The sequence below is a fragment of the Megalobrama amblycephala genome, linkage group LG12, assembly GCF_018812025.1.
Source record: "Megalobrama amblycephala isolate DHTTF-2021 linkage group LG12, ASM1881202v1, whole genome shotgun sequence".
NCBI classification, from domain to species: Eukaryota; Metazoa; Chordata; class Actinopteri; order Cypriniformes; family Xenocyprididae; genus Megalobrama; species Megalobrama amblycephala.
In genome coordinates this window covers 6,334,108-6,353,397 of record NC_063055.1, presented here as the reverse complement: position 1 = coordinate 6,353,397, position 19,290 = coordinate 6,334,108, and the positions used below count along the sequence as shown (strand labels likewise).

Here is a 19,290-nt window from a genome sequence, read left to right as displayed (position 1 = left end):
GAGAAGAGGAGCTTCAGTTTGTTGCACAGCCCTGTTTGTTTAAACCGGGAGAGGCGTCTAAGCTTACGATACTCCTACATCCTGCGTCATCAGGGGTTACTCTTGTGGCGCAAGTCTAGCTAGTTATTTTAGATTATAAAGTGTTATTTTTCTTACAATAACCCATAGCTTTGCTTCTGAAGGCCTTTATTAACCCCCTGAAGCCATATGGATTACTTTTACAATGGATGGATGCACTTTTTGGGCTTCAAAATCACGCCCACATTCACTACCATTATAAAGCTTAGAAGAGCCAGGATATCTTTTTAAATAAATCTCCGATTGTGTTCGTCTGAAAGAAGATAGTCATCTGCACCTAGGATGGCTTGAGGGTGAGTAAATCATAGGTTCATTTTCATTTTTGGGTGAACTATCCCTTTAATATTACAATATTAAACATTGTCTGAATTTACACAATGATTTTTAAATCATTTTTTTCTGTATTTGTAAAACAGAAATAGTTTTAAATAGATATGGCTCACTATTTCTGCCTTTTAAGCTTGCTAGTTTGTAAACAACCCATGTGGGGATAAATGAAGTCATCACTATGTAATAGTTTAATTCGGGGAAGCGTGCACAGTATGCTGTCACTGTATTGATCGGTGCTGATGTACGGTAAAGGTAACAACAGCATCATAGCAGGGGAAAGAGGAGGAGTCTAGCTCAAAGACACCAGCTGTTAAAACGCATTCGCAGTGCATTACAGAGCATAGCTGCACAGACATTCAGAGGCACAAACAATCCCAGAAATCCAGACAAGCTTGAGAAGAAAGTGCCAAGACGGCTGAAAGCAGTACAGTACCGCATTAAAGATCACGAATGGGGAAAGTATTACTCGCAAATCACTAAATTCATCATCACAGTGAGTTATTTGATATTGCAGGCTTATTATTTTACCCACAGCATGGCGTAAAAGAACCACAAGTAACTCACCAATGAAAATCAATTAGTTTCGTGTGAATTTAAGCTGATATACCGGGTCACTGAGCTTAGCATGTGGTAACGTGAGGGGGCGACACCCGAAATGCCCCCTCGAACAGAACATTCAATGTGTCGACTTCAATGTGGCGTCCATGACATCATCAGTACATCATATCAGAGCCCACAGAGAGCTGATCTTCAAGGCTTTTCTCAATAACAAACAGTCATTTACTGAGATTAGAACAGTTCGCATTGTTCCGGACATAACAAATCAGCCATGAGTTGCACAAAATGCAAGAGAGAACAATCTGAGGACTGAGAGGCGACACGTGTAGGCAACTGCAGCATGCTACGAGCAAATCCTCCCAAATTCATTACAATTACGCAGATATCAAACCAGAAATCTCTTTAAAACAACTAAAGCACCAAATTAAAGAGCTGAAATGTTCTAAAATGTGAAAGACACTGACCACGCAAATGAAAATAAGTATGTTATGTGTGAGTTTAGCAAACTCGAGACAAATGAAAAGAAAAAAGGCTGCATGGCATGGAGGCAGTTACTGTCCATAAACACTGACTACAGCTTTCTGTAGAACGCTATATATAACCACCATGATTTCCCCACAGGAAACGTGAGCTTCATACACAAACTACAAGCGCTAGAAGATATGCAAATAATCGTTGGCTTTGTGTGTCAGTAGGAAAGAGTCGCAACGTATTTGCGTGCCTGCTTTGACGCGTCGAGCTGTTGACAGCTTTGAGGTAACAACCGTGAGTGTGATTTTAACACATCAGACGAACATAGCATAAGAGGCAGGCCGCACAGAACTACTAACAATATCAAAAGCAGCTGCAAAAATTACTTTGACTATTTACAACGCTTATTGAGTTTTACACTTATAGCTGGCGAGTCGGATGTATCAGTTATATACAGTGTCAGAAGAGAGCGTTTTGGTTCTTATAGCCCTTTGATGCGGCAGAGTAAAAATAGAAAGACGGCAAGAGAAAGAGACTGAGAAAATGTGAAACGTGGAGAAAAAAGATGCTAAGATGGATTGTATATAAACAGCTGGTCTTTGGTCTCCTCTGGCGGTTTCTTTAAAAAAAATAAAAGAAAAGAAATAAGCATGAAACTGCAAAGCTTTGCCATGACACTTCTGAAACCTTTGCCTGCTTTGCCAGAGAAAGGGCTCTTTGATAGAATTATTAAAAAAAAACAACAACCAAAACAGGAAAGTGAGAACAAAAAATTGAATCTGTCAAATCTTGGAATGGGTGCAACTTATATTTACAAGAAGTAAAGGAATGATTTCATAGAAGAAAAAGATCGATACATTCCAGATCTTGACGTCATTCTGAAGCTCTTTTGTAGCTTTTCCTCCCTAGTTCCACCTCTTCAAATCCCGGGAATGGCCGTGACATTCCTCTGGCATTTTCAATTACTCTTTAGCAAAATGGACTCCTTTGTCCATGGAAAAACACAAAATGTTTAAAACAACAGTGTGTCATATCCTTTAAAAACTGATTTGTGTCTTTGTAATGGCAAAGAAAAAAAATAATCTTGCATTTAAATCTGTCAGGTTTCAAATGCGTGCTTTCCATTTTCACAAAATAAAGAAGTTTTTTAAGAAAGCAATGCTCCGTCTGTAAATGGCATTTCATGCCTTGATTCAATCAGAGGTTACCTCGTCTGGTCCATAACTCATAATGTTACGGTGAGAAATCAAAAATAAAGTGAGATCTCAGAGTTCCAAATTCACAATCTGAGCATTCTGGAATGTGCATCTCACGACGCACCAAGAAACATCAAAAATAAATAAATAACCGTTGATGATCATATAAAAGGCAAAGGGAAAAACAAAAGAGCAAGTAGTCTATGAAATACCACCATCAAGCCCAGAACCGGGCTGCTCCGTCAACCAATCGTAAAGGACAGCTGAGAGCGCACTCCTCCTGTCGAGTCGTCACTGGAGCAGAGGCTCCGCCCAACTCAAAGCAGAATTTGTTATGGAGTGTCTCATCTTTCATTGGTCGTCCTCAGCGTCCCATTGGCTGGGGAGTGAGCCAATCACCACGACGAGAGACAAATGAATTAAATCGCAAGTCAAGGTTTCTGCGGTCCAGGGGAGAGAACGACAGGTGTGGATAGGCCGTCCACGCTCAGTGCTGGGATCTGGATCTGATTGCTTCCGTTGGAGGGGAACTGCAAGAATGACAGCACGTTATTAATTAGGATTCAAGCTTGACTTAAAAGCCTTTTTTAAAGGCACCACATTCATGGCTCGTTAGCAATAATTTTTACTCGTTTTCAGTATAAATGAAAGCACGCATTCACAGTAATACCTTTACATTGGATCATTAATATTCAAATACACAACTGGTACTGATACTTGACACAATCACTAATTAAACTGGATAATATTAAACAGACTATAATAAAAATGCAAAACTAGTCCAAAAAGAACAACATCTACTAAGACAGGAGGCCAGTCATGTAGGGTTAGGTTTAATGCCCCTGTTCCTGTAAAATTAACAAAGTATAATAAACCTGCCAAACTCTGCACTGCTGCTATTGTCCAGCAGAGGATGCTCACATGCTTTTCTGAGGAACAGTCCAATACAAAAACCTTCATAAAATTAAACACAACAGATTTGACATCCACTAAAGGAATAAGAGAAAGACAACATGGTGAAATCACTGCAATGCAGAGCCTTATTTAAGGTTTAGTTCTTTTCTTTTTTTTTAATGGGAGCAATATGATAAAAGACAGTAATAGTAATAAGTAAAAATTACTTCTATTTATTGTTATTATTAGTTATTGATAATAGTAATAATAATAAATTAATTTAATTAACCAATTTAAAAAATAGGAGCAACAGCAATTTGATAAGACACCAACTTCAGTAATAATGACATTTATTATTATTAAATAATAATAATAAAACTGTAATCAACAAATTAAGAGTGATGAACTGTTATTATTATCAATAGTAATAACAACAACAACAAGGACAGTTTATTAGCCTAATTATATATATATATATATATATATATATATATATATATATATATATATATATATATATATAAAATATATAAAGCAAGATTATTAGTTCTTATTATTAAAAATTTTAATTTAAATGAATATTTCAGTGAGCTCAGCTTTTTGTTAGTCTTCTAGCCAGAACATGGCAGGGGAGCGGAGAGTTCACAATAACAGCTTGTGATGCCGTCCACTGAAGAGATTTTTTCTACGGCGAGGAAATTCTATGTCGGACTTGTTCAGACGGTGCGAAGTCATTATTCTGAAGAAGAAAGATTCAGAGGAACTGGCGTTCAGTGTCGCTTCAAAAAGGCAGAGAGCCAACCGCCATTCACACACTCAAACGCAGTTGCCATGGCTGTTTTTTGTTGTTGTTGTTTTTCTGCGGATCTCCCGCACGCCCCACACTTTGAGAACCACTCATGTAATGACACCAATGTCCTTTTCATGCCTAATATTTCAGAATATATAATTAACACAAAAGACTATTTGGTGGAGAAAAAAAAAGTCATCTTTTTGTTCTCTGCACTTCTCCTCTGCTCCAGCTTGTTTCCTAATCCAGCTTTCTAATAAACCTACCATTGTATACTGTGAATATTGCTGGCTCTGTGACAGTGCATATGTATCTCTATTGTAAGTAGCTCTGAATGAAAGTGTCTGCTAAATGTGTAAATTAGACATCAGGAACCATGACAATTAGAAAAGTTTGAAAAATATGTCATATGTTGTGATGTATTTGATGGTTATGAATGGAGTGGGCAGAGAGTAAATTCTCAGCCATGCGATGAGCCGAGGGAGTGTGAGGAGACAGATGGTGTGCTGCTGCCATGCTGTGGATGGAAACTGTGTGGACAGGAAGTCTCACCTGGAAGGAGAGCTTGGCAGGGCTGCGTGGAGCGATAGGACTGAGCGTGCTCCAGAAGTGAATGGTTGATGGCAGCGGACTCGGTGTCAACAGCACTGGAGTCTAAGTGAGAGAGAGAGAGAATTGAAGAGGTTGTGTGTGTGTGCCTGTATGAACCATTTTCCAAGGTCATTGTGTTTTCTCTTTGTTCTTGGTTATCTGGTAACACAAGCATTCATATCTCTCTGGCTTTGTTAAAAATCACATTGAGACTGTGTGAATACGAGCTTGGTACATTTGAAGCATCCATTCATACCACACAAACGCTATTGTTGCCTCCCACAACAAAAAATAAACAAGATATTTCTGATAATTATAAAAAGTATGGCATAAGCAAAGATGTCTCTCTTAAAAACACCCAAACACAACTCCATTGAAAGAATGTAAGATAATGTTGAAGCTCTGTGAGAGTCATTTAAAAGTCATCTCTTTGTGATTTCTATGTGGTAAAAGAGGGCATTGTGTTGTGCTGTCAACTGCCTTAAACAACTCTATATTTTCTGAGGTGTTCATCTTATTAATGCCACTGCAAGCAGCACTAAGTAAATTCCATCAAATAGTGAAAACAAATTTAAATTTGCTAACTGAATTAGATGCATTTAAAAAGGAACAAAAATGCACATTTACATGTTAGCACATGTTTTTAAACAACCATAATAATGAACTGGATGGCTCACCAGGGCATGGGAGGTGATGACTGTGGGTGTTAAGGTGTTTGTGGCACTGCCAGGGGCCAGCAGGCTGTTGACCGCTGCATTGACCTTATCCAGTGAGAGTCCAGGAGGCAGCAGTGTAGACGAGGATGGCAGCTCCAGCACACGTGGCTTCTTTGATTTAGGAGGCTGGACTTCCTGCGTGCTCTCCGGGAGGGAGGCTGATGCTGTATTGGTGTCCTCTGAAAACAGTTTTGAACGAAGGGCTGAAATTGGCAGTTGATTTTTAAACAATATGAATTTTGAAACATGTTGAATAACTGCAAAGCATGGCTTGAAGATGTGTATTGTTTTAATAAACATGTGGGATCAGCAGTGGCGCCCCCAGAAAATTTTAATATGGGTGGCCAGACGAGGCCACAGCAATTCTTGGGGTGGCAAAAAAAAAATAAAAATTATATATATATATATATATATATATATATATATATATATATATATATATATATATATATATATATTTTTTTTTTTTTTTATATATTAGGGGTGTAACGGTACACGTATTTGTACCGAACCGTTTCGGTACAGGGCTTTCGGTACGGTGCACGTGTGTACCGAAGCATTACATTGCAACCAATATTCACCACCAATAACCTTAATAAGCTCTGCGTTTTGTTACTTTCGATAAGAAACAAAGTGTCATCCTTCAAATTCTGTCCACGAAATCATGAAGTTTAAACAGAAAATGCCATTTTGACGTGCTTTGATGTGGGGTGACAGATCACTGTACGGGCGCCTCAGTTCAACCGGCAGCGCGAGCGCGGAGCGCAAGTGAATGTGTTCATCTCTTCCTCCTTAATACTAGTTACAGAATAAACATGAAAGAACATCTGAAGGTATGTTGCAAGATTCAGTACAACTTACTGAAACGGTCATATCTCATGTAATCGCTCATTCAGTGTTTCAACGGTGGAAAGACATCAATGAAAGCTTCCGTATTCAACAATATGTCATGATGCATTTACCTCAGAAAAGCCATTCAGTGTTCACAGCTTGTTAGTTCGCTAGAGAAATGAACTCTTTCGCTTAATATATGCACTGTATTAGCCAATATATTCATTATTTTACTTAACCTTTTAGTGATATCCTGATTAGGCTATTTAATGTATGTTTAAATAAATCTGATGTTAAAATAACAGCCACTGTGTAGAAATGATTATATTTCAACAACGAATTGGAGTAAAAACATTTAGAAGTTAATGCAAAAACTGCCTTAGGTGCAGCTTACAGGTTTGCATACAATTTGTTATTTGAGTGTTGATTATTTTATCTAAAAATAAAAAGCAATTGAATTTAGGCTAATAGTTTAGGCTTCTTTCAAGTTAGGGCTCCCTACATAGTTTATAGCATTAGCAGAGATCATTTTTTTATCCTTAAGAAACTTTTAGTTTTAATTTAATTTAATATATTTAAAGACAAAAACACAATTTGTTCAGTAAACCTCTGTTTAATAATAAAAAAAAGCAATTTTATGTTTAGTTTTCTCTCCACCTGCTGTACCGAAAACTGTACCGAACCGTGACTTCAAAACCGAGGTACGTACCGAACCGTGAGTTTTGTGTACCGTTACACCCCTAATATATATATATATATATATATATATATATATATATATATATATGTGTGTGTGTGTGTGTGTGTGTGTGTGTATGTGTGTATGTGTGTGTGTATATACATATACATACATGCAAAATCAATTGGTAGTTATTAATAGAATAATGAGGACACAAACCTTTACATTCAGTCGCGTTCGGTCCCATTTATTTGCATACACATACCTACACCGTTTTAGTCCAAAAGTGTGCACATTTGTAGAAATACACATTTACCTCAGATTGCATTATGGTTTCATAATTACCGAGGTCATAAAATATAGTTTGCTTAGGGGGGTTCGGGGGCATGCCCCCCCCTTAGAAAATTTAGATTTATCTGGTGTACATATGTGCATTTTTAAGACGTTTTAAGGCCAACAAATTGGATAACAATAGCTTTAAAACCATGTCAACAAATACATGCATTCACAGTTTTGAGGCAGCTTTAATCGCATTTCATGACTTAACTTACAACAGAGCAATGACATTCATTGCTCGTATTCTTTTGGGCTTTATTTAAGCTATAATAAAGTAATTATGCAGCGCGCGCCGGCACATTTGCGCATGCAATACTTGAGTGCGCGCCGCGAGCACAGAATAACGGCTGATTGGACCTGTTCATTTTTCTGAATTTTACTGACATAGTCTAACAATATCTCATCTGACCACAGTTCACTGTTGTTCAACTGAAGCTCCCTCGTTGTCACTTGTAACCTATCTTTTCCAATTTTCATTGATTCAACTTATTCGTTCAAAAAGCTGATTCATTCAGTAAACAGTGCCATTTGTTGCTCAGGGACGCAATACAATGCTCTGGATTTGATCTGAACTATATTCGTTGGCGAAATTATGCAGAAACAGGCAATGATGTCTAAAATGTAAACATGAATAAAATTTATATAACATTTGTTATGCTGATATCTGGAGAAAAACGGCACTCTTCATGTGATATTTATTAACACAGTGAAAGCGTGCACTCTAAATGCAAAAAACAAAAACAAAATAACGACTTATTTAGTGATGGCCGATTTCAAAACAATGCTTCAGGAAGATTCGCACAAATTAATCAGTGTATCGAATCATGATTCAGATCGCGTGTCAAACTGTCAACGGCTGAAATCACGTGACTTTGGTGTTCCGAACAGCAAATTCGATACACTGATTCATTTATGCTCCAATGCTTCCTGAAGCAGTGTTTTGAAATCGGCCATCACTATATAAGTCGTTATTTTTATTTTTTTGGCGCTCCAAAAATATTCTCGTTGCTTTGTAATATTAATATTGAACCACTGTACTCACATGAACCGATTTAAATATGTTTTTAGTACCTTTATGGATCTTGAGAGAGGAAGTGTCATTGCTCCCTATGGAGGCCTCACGGAGCCATCGGATTTCAACTAAAATATCTTAATTTGTGTTCCGAAGATTACCGAAGGTCTTACGGGTGTGGAACGGCAATGAGGGTAAGTAATAAATGACAGAATTTTCATTTTTGGGTGAACTAACCCTTTAACACTAGGCTGTTTACGGTTGCCAAGCAAATTGAAGTATTAATATGGAGTTTATTTGATGTCCCTTTTATAATTGAGACTAAAACGCTAAGGAATGCGATACCATTTACAAAAAGATTCACTCAGAATTTGTAAATGTAGATCAGAGAGCTGCTATGAGCATCACCAGCTATTCTGAGCTCAAAGTCTTTTTAATGAACCAGAATCAACCAGAACATTTATTCAACCAGAACTTTTGACTAACCAGGTAGCTCAGGCTTCTCTTTCACTTCTCCTTCTCCAACCGGCTGGGCCACTGGCTCCACGCAAGGTGATGGGGCATCCACAGGAATTGGGGCATCTGTAACTCCAGGGACAGGCACTGTGGACACCGACTGAGTATGGCAAATAGAATAAATAAATTACTCTTGCATTTCATTCCAACCAAACATTTTTTTTCCCTTTTTTTGGATGTTGTACACTGAATAATTCATAAATGACTGTGACATGTCTGTACACCTCAACATCCGGTTTTTCATCTAGATCGACAATCTCCAGCAAGTCTTCCTCATGTGGGAGATTGGACTCTTTGGCCAGCCCGACAGGAGGAGGCTTTATGACCACAAACATATGCTGAGAGGGGTTGACAACACATTCGCCAGGAGCCAGAGGAATGAGCGAGGTCAGAGAGCTGGGATCGGACAGGTAGATCTGTGGTGGGTCACCCAAACTCTGGCTCTTCTGTGTTTGAGCATTCTGTGGGATGGATAGATGAATTTAAAACAGTGTTTTTATGCACAGATGTCTTCATAATAACAGTAATTAAAGGATTAGTTCACTTCAGAATTAAAATCACCCCCATGTCATCAAAGATGTTTATGTGTTTCTTTCTTCAGTCGAAAAGAAATTAAGGTTTTTGAGGAAAACATTCCAGGATTTTTCTCCATATAGTGAAATTCAACAGTTACCAAAGGGTTGAAGGTCCAAATGTCAGTGTCAGTGCAGTTTCAAAGGGCTCTACACGATCCCATACGAGGAATAAGAGTCTTATGTAGCGAAACAATCGGCCATTTTCTAAAAAAAAATAAAAATTAATGTGTGACCTTTCCAACGTGATTACCTAATGCATAAGTTGTGGATGCGCATTGCAGAGCTAGTGCAAGAAGAGCATTTGTGGTTAATTTTTATCTTTTTTTAAAAATGACAGATCGTTTCACTAGATATGATCCTTTTTCCTCGTCTGGGATTGTGTAGATTCCTTTGAAGCTGCACTGAAACTGCAATTTGGACCTTCGACCCATTGTACCCTATTGAAGTCCACTATATGGAGAAAAATCCTGAAATGTTTTCCTCAAAAACCTTAATTTCTTTTCGACTGAAGAAAGAAAGACATAAACATCTTGAATGACACTGGGGTGAGTAAATTATCAGGAAATGTTCATTCTGAAGTGAACTGATCCTTTAACATGGGTGTTGGATTACCAGCTGATTAGCTGACTTTTAGGAATTTTCCAGGAATCATAATGCATAATCTTTTATAAATCTGCCTAACAATTTCATGTTGACCAGGAGGCTACAATGAGTGCTTCAATGAGCAATGAGTAAAAACTAGTTTGTAACTCTTTTACTTCCATATTGTAACATTTTTTGTATGGAACTTGATTTTATTAATTGGGAAAAGGGCTTGCATGAATGCATGAACTTTGTCAGAGGCTGAGATTCACTGTAAATATAATTAGCATGACTGCCATCAGCAAAGATGTCGCACAAAGCAATCAAAGACTGACGATTTTGCCTACAATAAGCAATTCTTACTGTGGTTGCAGTGGCTGAGCCAGAGGGCGTCTGGGGGCTGAGGGCGGGCGTAGCACATGGGGATGGGTGGGTCACTATCACCTGCAAGCTGCTGCTCTCCACAGTCGACTGGGCCTGAAGAGATCCCTGCTGTCCTTCTGTCTGACATATTCGCATCTGCAACATACACACACATAATCCCTGTGAATCAAATACCTGATGTGCCTCACAAGGTTTTGCAACCCGTTGAAAATTCGTTTAACTAATAACTTGTGTCATCGGAGAGGATTTATTACAGAATTAAAAACATCAGATCAGAGATTTAAATATGAAATCCAGAATAAAGCTGACCTCATGCACTGTGCGGTCCAGAGGGGCAGGTTTGGGGCTGCCGTCACTCAAGACGTGCTCGGTTTTGATGAATTTGGAAGAGGTTTTGCAGGGCGTCTGCAAGGACTGGATGGTGAAAGTGGAGTAAAGACCAGACTTCATGTAATCGTTGCGTGAGCTGCGTTGAACCGAGCTGGGAGAGGAGCGCTGAACCTGCAGGCTCTTGGAGAGACATGTGTTGGTGGTGTTAGCAGCACCTATAGGTTTGGTCTGAATGGACGACTCCAATTTCTCCCCCGCAGTGGCCCTCTGTGAATCCTCAGGACTTCTCAGACCATCAGCAGAGTTGGGATCCGGAAAGGTCACAAACTTGTAGACGAATTTCTGTCCGCTAACTTTCTTAATAATATTCTGTGGGAGTATGAAGAAGCATTTTGAGTAAATAATATCAAATTAATTTTTTCATTCCATTTATTTAATCTCATTTGCTATCATTAAATTATTGTATCAAAAATATAGCCTATAAAACTCTTCAAAAGTTTGGGGTCAGTAAGGTTTTTTGAAAGGAGTCTCTTACGCTCATTATAGCAGCATATACTTGATCTAAAATACAGTACATATATAAACAGTAATATTGTGAAATATTATTACAATTTAAAATACCTTTTTTTATTTGAATATATTTTAAAATGCAATTTATTCCTGTGATGCAAAGCTAAATTACATTACTCTAGTCTTCAGTGTCACATGATCCTTGAGAAATCATTCTAATATGCTGATTTGCTGCCCAAGAAACATTTGGAAGTTGAAAACAGTTGTGCTGTTTGAAACAGTTGAGCAAAAACCGGATATGTATCAGTATGTAGGATTTGTGCATTAGGTCTTAAAGTGACAGAAGCTTAATATACCTGCTGCCATCAGTGTTATTAATGTTAATCAAACAACAAAAGACAAAGAGAAAATCACTCACTGCTCTTGACTGAATGAACTTTTGTATCTTTAAGAGTCAGTTTATATTTAATTTATACAATAAACACTATGCAATGTTTTATTTTTACATTTATTCAATTTATGTAGCATTTATTACTATATCTTAAATAAATCTGCTGTCCTATTGTCTGTAAATCTGCTGTCCTATTGCTGTCCTATTGTCTGCTTTCTCCCCCTTATTTTTAATAACAAAAATAAAGTAACAGTAATAGATATACTGTGATGTATATCGTTATTGTGAATTAAAATTTCTCATATCATGAAATAAGACTTTGGTCATACCACCCCTAATTAGGATCACTATTTGTGAACCAAATGAAACTGACCTGATTCACAGTCATAGGGACTGTCAACACCTAGTCACTTCTTGCATTTTTAATGCTCAGATAGCTATCTGATTTATAAAAAAGATTTATTTACACTTGGCCACATAAATGCGTCTCTGCAAAACAGATATAAAGCCGATCTTCATTTCCCGCACTATATGCAGATTTAATGGAGTTCACATCACCAAAAGCAACAAATATGAGCTGCATTTTATTGATCATCAGCTAACTTCAAAATAAAAGACTGCAATAAGAGAGACTGTGGCAACAGCACTGGTAAGATCATTTAGACTCACTACTTTTAATGAAGATGATGTTTTGAGCGTCTGCGACTTACTTTCAGTTTCATTTTCGGCAGTTTGCGCGTTGGCTTTCTGAAGAGATACTCAGCTACTCATCTGCGGCGACACGTTTATTTTTTTAGCATTTTTAAGAGGAGTAAAATTTACATATGTTGTTCCGACAACCAGATGCATTTAGACTTGTACGGTTTTGACTGGAATGCATCCCCCCAGACCACCTCGTGAAGTGGTTTGAATTGGTCTTAATGCGTTTCGGAGGGCATTTGCATCTGGTCTTTTCACAATCTAAAAATTATCCGATCAAAGAAATGCATGAAGTGACCAGTAAACACTCCCATAGTGATTCCTGTGCATACCTTGTCATAGTAGTAACGAAGTGCCCTGCTCAGTTTATCATAGTTCATGTTGGTTTTGTTCTTGCGAAGCCCCCAGAGTCTGGCCACCTCCTCAGCATCCAGCAGTTTGAATTCCCCGTCCCCAGACGTCCAGGAGATCAGGTGCTTCTGACTCTGATCCTCCAGCAGGTGTAGCAGGAACTGCCACAATGTAATGGACGGATCCATCGCTACAAGGCAAAGAAAACAGACTATGTTAACCAGGCTTAGTATGTTAACATTGTACAACATTTAAAAAAGGGACTACTACAAAATACTATGCAATTACAACTAACTAAATGTAAAACAACCTGCAATTACTAATGTTTTTGTTCACTGTAATATATGCAAACAATGCACCAAGCCATATGTGCTGTAAAAACAGAGATGCTGGTTTTTACTAGCTATGTTGCAAAAAATACTGCATCTAAAATACCTAGATTTCATTGACGTGGTAAATATGTTCTGGAACAGCAGCCATGTAAGAGAAAAAACAGCCTTTTAGGGATTAAACTGAATACAGTAAACTAATTAAATCCTCTTTCTTTAGACATTTTTATGGTTGGATTGAGTGGATGAGTGTAAATGGAGTGAACATTTTATCTGCAGTGACATCGAGGGAAAACAGGCAGGAATTAATGGTGCTACAGTCAGCAGAGGACGTGTATCACAAGTTCAGGAAGAACATGTTGAGAATGCAAATTAACCCTATTACCATTCCCCCCCTTCATTTACGTAACTCATAAGCAACACCTTAGAAACGATCACCATGGTAAAAGCATTTAAGCAACAGTTTCTAAGGAATAAAAAAGACCCCGCCACCTTTTAAGCACACTGAACCAAATAATTCGCAGGGAATCGCTGATGACAATGAAGGGAACCATTTCCATTTTAACCCAGCGCATAAAATCTCATTAATTAATACCGTCTTTAAAATGAGCTGTAAGTGATTGAGTGAGTGCATTCATTATCAGTAAAATGTCTTCAATAAATAGTGTCAATCTAGGACTGAAACACCAGAAGAATATCCTGTGGGCAGATTGTACAACCACACACCAAGGCAAACAGAGGGCTTTACAAAGCTGTAGTTGAGGATTTAAATGTCATATTGTCCTGTTAGCCCATTATCTACACTTACTCATCAAATAAACATCACACTGCAAGACTGCTAAAATTACTCATTTCCATACAGCCTGACAACAACAACAACAAAAAAGTTTTTTTGAAGACATCTCTATAACGCATAATTGTTCCTGCTAGAAATACGTACAGTAAGTATGAATTATGCATGTAGATTATTAGCATTTGAAGAACAAATCAGGACTTGAAAGTCAAATTAATATGACCACTATCGGTGAAAAGAGAATAACCCTCAATGTTATTCATTCACAGAATATTACATGAAAGATTTGTCTGACATCTCACTTTAGTTTTAATTTAATGAGTTTATTCTCAACATTATTATAAATAAAATGTAACTATTTTTTTTTCCCCAAAACAAAACAACTTTATTCTCGAAATGTAATGATTTTATTCTCAACATTGTATTTTACTTTTTTTCTAGAAAGTTTAATCTCACATTATAATGACTTTAATTTCGAGATGTTTTTTTTTTATTATTACTTGGCCCTAATCCTCTTCCATACAATTAAAAATGTGTTAAATGTATATTTTGTTTTATTCTGTACAAGTGCAAGAGTTGAACATTATGCATACAAATGCCTAGTAATAAACATAACAAAATATAATAAAAAGTGCTTGTGTAATTACACTGTAAAATGAACACACACACAAAAATTCTATAGATGAACAATATATATCTGTACCATACCAGTTATTTGTCAAGATTATTTATATAAGATTTCATGCAATCTTTAGATTTCAGATTTATTTAGCCGTTATATATTTTTAAATAAAAAATAGCATTCAATTTCAACAAATATTTAAGAGCCTTTAAGAGTCCCACCTATATTATAGGGATTTCTCATCTCCACAATTTAACCTTTTCATCAACTATTCAGCTCAGAATTAATAGTTACCAATATTTTATACTTTACTATTGTAATGTCTAAATTCACAATCACAAAGTTGAATTGACTGACAAGAATGACTGGTTTTTAAGTATAGACTTATACTAAAAATTATAAAAGAGAAAATAGTATAAGCTTAATATATCAGACAGAATTTTAATCTAGGTGCATCCAATTGAAAAAACAAAGCCAGTTGTTTAAAGTGCCCCATCATGCTTTTTCGAATATTACCTTTCATGTAGTGCATAATATAGCTGTTTGTGAATGTAAAAGGTCTGCAAAGTTTTAATGATCAAAGTGCACAACAAATAGTTATTGTCTCCTAAAAGAAAGAATCGATTCTGAACTGCCAAAACGAGTAGTCACTCAAATTTGCATAATGCCTGTGTATGGTATTCACTGGCTGCCTGCAAATAACGTCTGCTTTGACCCTCAAACACTGTAGTTGTAGCTAAGAGTTTGGTTCATGTTGTCGACATGTCAAGAAGACGCAGTTTTTCAGCACTGAAAATCTACTTGCACGCACTTCCAAAGGATGAGCACCCGACGCCATCATTACTGTTCGTATCACTGTGTATCAAGTGCTAAGGAAGCCTCTGGAGCTGAAATTCAGATATGGTAATGGTCGTTTTAGTTTTGACACGCTCTGCAGTAGACCAATCACAACTGAGCCATCCGACCAATCAGAGCAGAGTAGCCTCGAGGAAAGGAGGGGTTTAGAGAGACTGAATCGTTGAACGAACCGTTTTTCGACTCTTGAGAAATGAGTTGATGCTGTAATGTATATTATGAGAAAATTAAAGTGTTTTTTTGACCCTGGATGCATGTAAATCTCCAGTAAGAGACCTCTAAAACAAAATCAGGAACCTTTAAAAATAGCATAAAAGGGGCACTTTAAAAGAATGAATAGCATCATGAGAAACTCCTCTATAATGTAGCAATATGAATAAAGTGCTTTAAAGGCAGCGTTAACGGTAAAACAAACAGCTTCAGATTTTCCCCAAAGCACAATAACACATTGAAGCTTTCATGAAAAACATATACTGCTATGGTGATTTACCCACACACCTTCATTAAAAAATACTGGCATCCAAATATAACAACAAAAATAACCATAGGGTCACTGTATTTCAGATAAAAATGTCATAGTGAAGCCAAAACCAAAGAATCAGATGTCTTATATACACTTTGATTATTCCCTAATTTTCCTTGCGGTGTTACATTCTAGCTGAAGAGCTTCAGCATGACTAATCAAGGGACTAACACTGCGCAGCTTGCCTTAGTCTAATGCCTCATAAATCAGCCTGTACATCTGAGAAAAGCAAACAAAATCCGGCACTGAACAACACAGATCTGTTTTCCCCGTCAGACCTTATTGCCTTAGGACTGTTCAGGGACCTCAATGCTCAATAGTCAATTATCTTGAGTTCTCAGGCTGCATGATGACTTATAGCCAATGAATGAACTGCCATCAGAAAGGAGGAGAGAGCCAGACAGGACTGTGATGTGAGCAGAATTAATACAGTGCTAAAATACCAAACAAATCCCCGACTCCAATAAACATGAACTCTTGTATTAAGTGGCAGTTCCTAGAGATTCATCAATGTTCCCACCCTGTCTCCTTGGGTTTACATGCGGTCTTGCTGGTTATTATCAACATGACACTGGTTTTATATACACAAAACAAACAAACAAACACAGTAGAGAAATGCTGACATATGCATTGCACAATCATGTTTGGAAAGCAGCATTTGCATGTTTTCAGAGTAATCATAAAGGACTTGTTGTGCAAAAGAAATCGAATAATAAAAGGTAATGCGTTTGATTTATATAGCTAGCACCTTTACAAATACAAGAACAGTACTGGAACTTGTTTGACACCAAAATATTTAATACACAATAACAATTGAAACCAATTCAATTCTGTTAAATTATATACTAAATCTTTTGCTGGTTGATTAGTCAAAAATAACCAGGAGGCAAACAAGTCAGCCAAACACTGATATACTGTATTTGATTCAGAAACAGCGGCATGTGGGGACACTGTCAGACATTTGGATTGCAAAACATGTACTCAAACACAGCTGAGCTGCATCAGATTTCCAAAAGGTTTTGTTAACCCACCCTGACCAAAGTAAGGAGTAAATACTACTAATATGGTGGTCCCTTTAATACTTTTTGGGCAATCAGGTTGATTTGAACACAACGTTCTGGTTTACACCAGCATCCAACTCATGGACAAATTAACTGTGAATAAAAGAGAGCGAGTTGTGAATGTATTTGGCTTTATTTGCCTAACAAGCACTTTATTAAACTCGAATGCAATCTTTCCTCCATGTCCAACCTCTTTGAAGTGGAATAAAACTTACCGCTGATCAGCGGGTTGGACTCCATCTCTCCCAAATAAATGTGTTTATGGGCCGTTTTATTCTTTGGAGATTAATTCACGTCCATAACTGTGCTTGCTGGGTGTCAAAAGTCGGCGATTTAATTGCGTTTGGCTGTTATGTAACACATGCACCTCTCCCTCCATGTTAGTTGACATTAGCAGCTAAGTCGCTAGCTCACGTTAGCTCAGGCTGCCTGCGCGTGCACCGTTCCTGTCAGACGGTCTGTAGACTTCTTCAAACGTCAAAATACTCCGGTAAAATCGACCAGGGCCGCGGTTTAAAGGGTGGAATGTCACGCCCTGCGTTTAAAGTAATAAATTAACAGTAATTTGGGGTTCATTCCAGTGTGGTGGACTGTCAGGGAGAGAAAATAAAACGAGACCCCTGATCAGGTAGCCGTTGGTCCGTCCACTTCGGCGCGAAGCGCGCGATCTTCCCTCAGCGGTGTCCAAGCAACGGACGGAAAGTCCTCGAGCTCTAGCCAACCGCGAGCGCGGCTGCACTGTTGGTTTAAAGAGCTCAGAATAGCGGGGTAGTAAAAGACAGAGCGCTCCCTTCCGAAGTTTTTTTTTAACAACAACAACAACCTCTGCTCTGCTTTCCCCTTCTTTGCTTCCTGTTTCCACGAACGCCTTCGACTACTTGTTTCTTTTTTTTCCACCTCTCTTCGGTCCGCGAGTCCCCTGTGCGGCCGTGACGTCACTGCACAGGCATGACGTGAATCGAGCAAAATGAATGAGAGGAAAAACTTTTGTGATTTCTTCTTATGAAGAGAGACTTTTTATTCAGCTCCAAGGTCGAATGAAAATCTTTACACACACACACACACACACACAAAAAAACATGAAAATCATTTTGCGTAAATTCTCTCTCTCGCTCTCACACACTGTCAAGTGCGATCCACAGGTTGCTGCTGCAGGGCTGGCCGGAAATGTTGCCTGCACACATAATGCAGGGGTTTTCCAGGGGCCGCAAGAGAGTGCTAGGGGGTCCGTAGAAAAGTTTAGAGAGAAACAGTGTAAAAAAATGCAATCAGTAAATAAATACATTAAGTATACATAAATAAAAGTGATCAAAATAAGTAAATGCTTAAAATAATATATATTTAAAGGATCAGTTCACTTTCAAATTAAAATTTCCTGATAATTTACTCACACCCATGTCATTCAAGATGTTCATGTCTTTCTTTCTTCAGTCGAAAAGAAATTAAGGTTTTTGAGGAAAACATTCCAGGATTTTTCTCCATATAGTGGACTTTAATGGAGCCCAAACGGTTGAAGGTCAACATTTATGGTTAAAATGTATAAAATGTTAATTTTTTTTTTTAGAAAATGAGTGATGGTTTCTTTAGATAAGACCCTTATTCCTTGTCTGGGATCATGTAGAACGCTTTGAAGCTGCAATGAAACTGTAATTTTGACCTTCAACCGTTTGGAGGCCATTGAAGTCCACTATATGGAGTAAAATCCTGGAATGTTTTCATCAAAAAAACTTAATTTCTTTTCGACTGAAGAAAGAAGGACATGGACATCTTGGATGACATGGGGGGGAGTAAATTATCAAGAAATTTTAATTTGAAAGTGAATTAATCCTTTAAGTAAATAAATACATCTGTACAGTACTATAGTAAGTACAGTAGAAACTAAATTAATAATGTACATAGAATATTCTCCATATATATTTTACACAGTACAAATTTAGGTTTTTAAACAGGATAATTTATAGCTGACGATTAAATTTTAGGATGGGGATCGCTTGCATGAGGTTGATCATATTTGGGTGTCCCCCCGACATAATGTATACTGCATATGTGATCTTCAGCATAAATGATCTTCAGAAATCATATGTACAATAAAGGTCTCTCTAAATCCTGAATAACATAATTTTAAAACATAAAATCTCAGCACTGATATTGTCACATTATAATGATTGCATTGTATGTCATTGTGCACAAATGCGGCAGTGAGTCTTTGTACAAAGAAAAATCATCTATTTCAGGAAGCAAGTCTTACAGTGCTGCCACAATTCAACATCCAGTTTCCATGGCAACT

At 37.5% G+C, this 19,290-nt stretch overlaps 1 protein-coding gene across 2 annotated transcripts; it reads right to left on the bottom strand.

Moving 5' to 3' along the window:
• Positions 1 to 2,070: 2,070 nt before the first annotated feature.
• Positions 2,071 to 18,095, bottom strand: elk1 (ETS transcription factor ELK1). Of its 2 annotated transcripts, none has more exons than XM_048209287.1 (9): positions 17,219 to 18,095; positions 12,802 to 13,010; positions 10,849 to 11,238; positions 10,519 to 10,674; positions 9,223 to 9,459; positions 8,969 to 9,098; positions 5,586 to 5,803; positions 4,870 to 4,971; positions 2,071 to 3,163 (listed from the first exon to the last, which is right to left on the bottom strand). In XM_048209287.1, the coding sequence occupies exons 1-9, from the start codon at positions 17,241 to 17,243 to the stop codon at positions 3,065 to 3,067; spliced, it is 1,566 nt and encodes a 521-aa protein (XP_048065244.1). In that variant the 5' UTR covers positions 17,244 to 18,095; the 3' UTR covers positions 2,071 to 3,064. The 2 variants fall into 2 exon arrangements, with proteins under 2 accessions (XP_048065244.1, XP_048065245.1); XM_048209288.1 differs by lacking the exon at positions 17,219 to 18,095 and adding an exon at positions 12,481 to 12,541 and having other exon boundaries at positions 12,802 to 12,942.
• Between the last annotated feature and the right edge of the window lie 1,195 nt (positions 18,096 to 19,290).

What these genes read in the sequence shown, in the direction of transcription:
- elk1 (XM_048209287.1), bottom strand. Translation starts at nt 17,243, where the DNA reads ATGGAGTCCAACCCGCTGATCAGCG. An exon ending in TTCGTTACTACTATGACAAG is followed by an intron (nt 11,239 to 12,801) that starts GTATGCACAGGA and finishes ATACTCCCACAG; the next exon opens with AATATTATTAAGAAAGTTAG. An exon ending in TCATCACCTCCCATGCCCTG is followed by an intron (nt 4,972 to 5,585) that starts GTGAGCCATCCA and finishes TCTCTCACTTAG; the next exon opens with ACTCCAGTGCTGTTGACACC.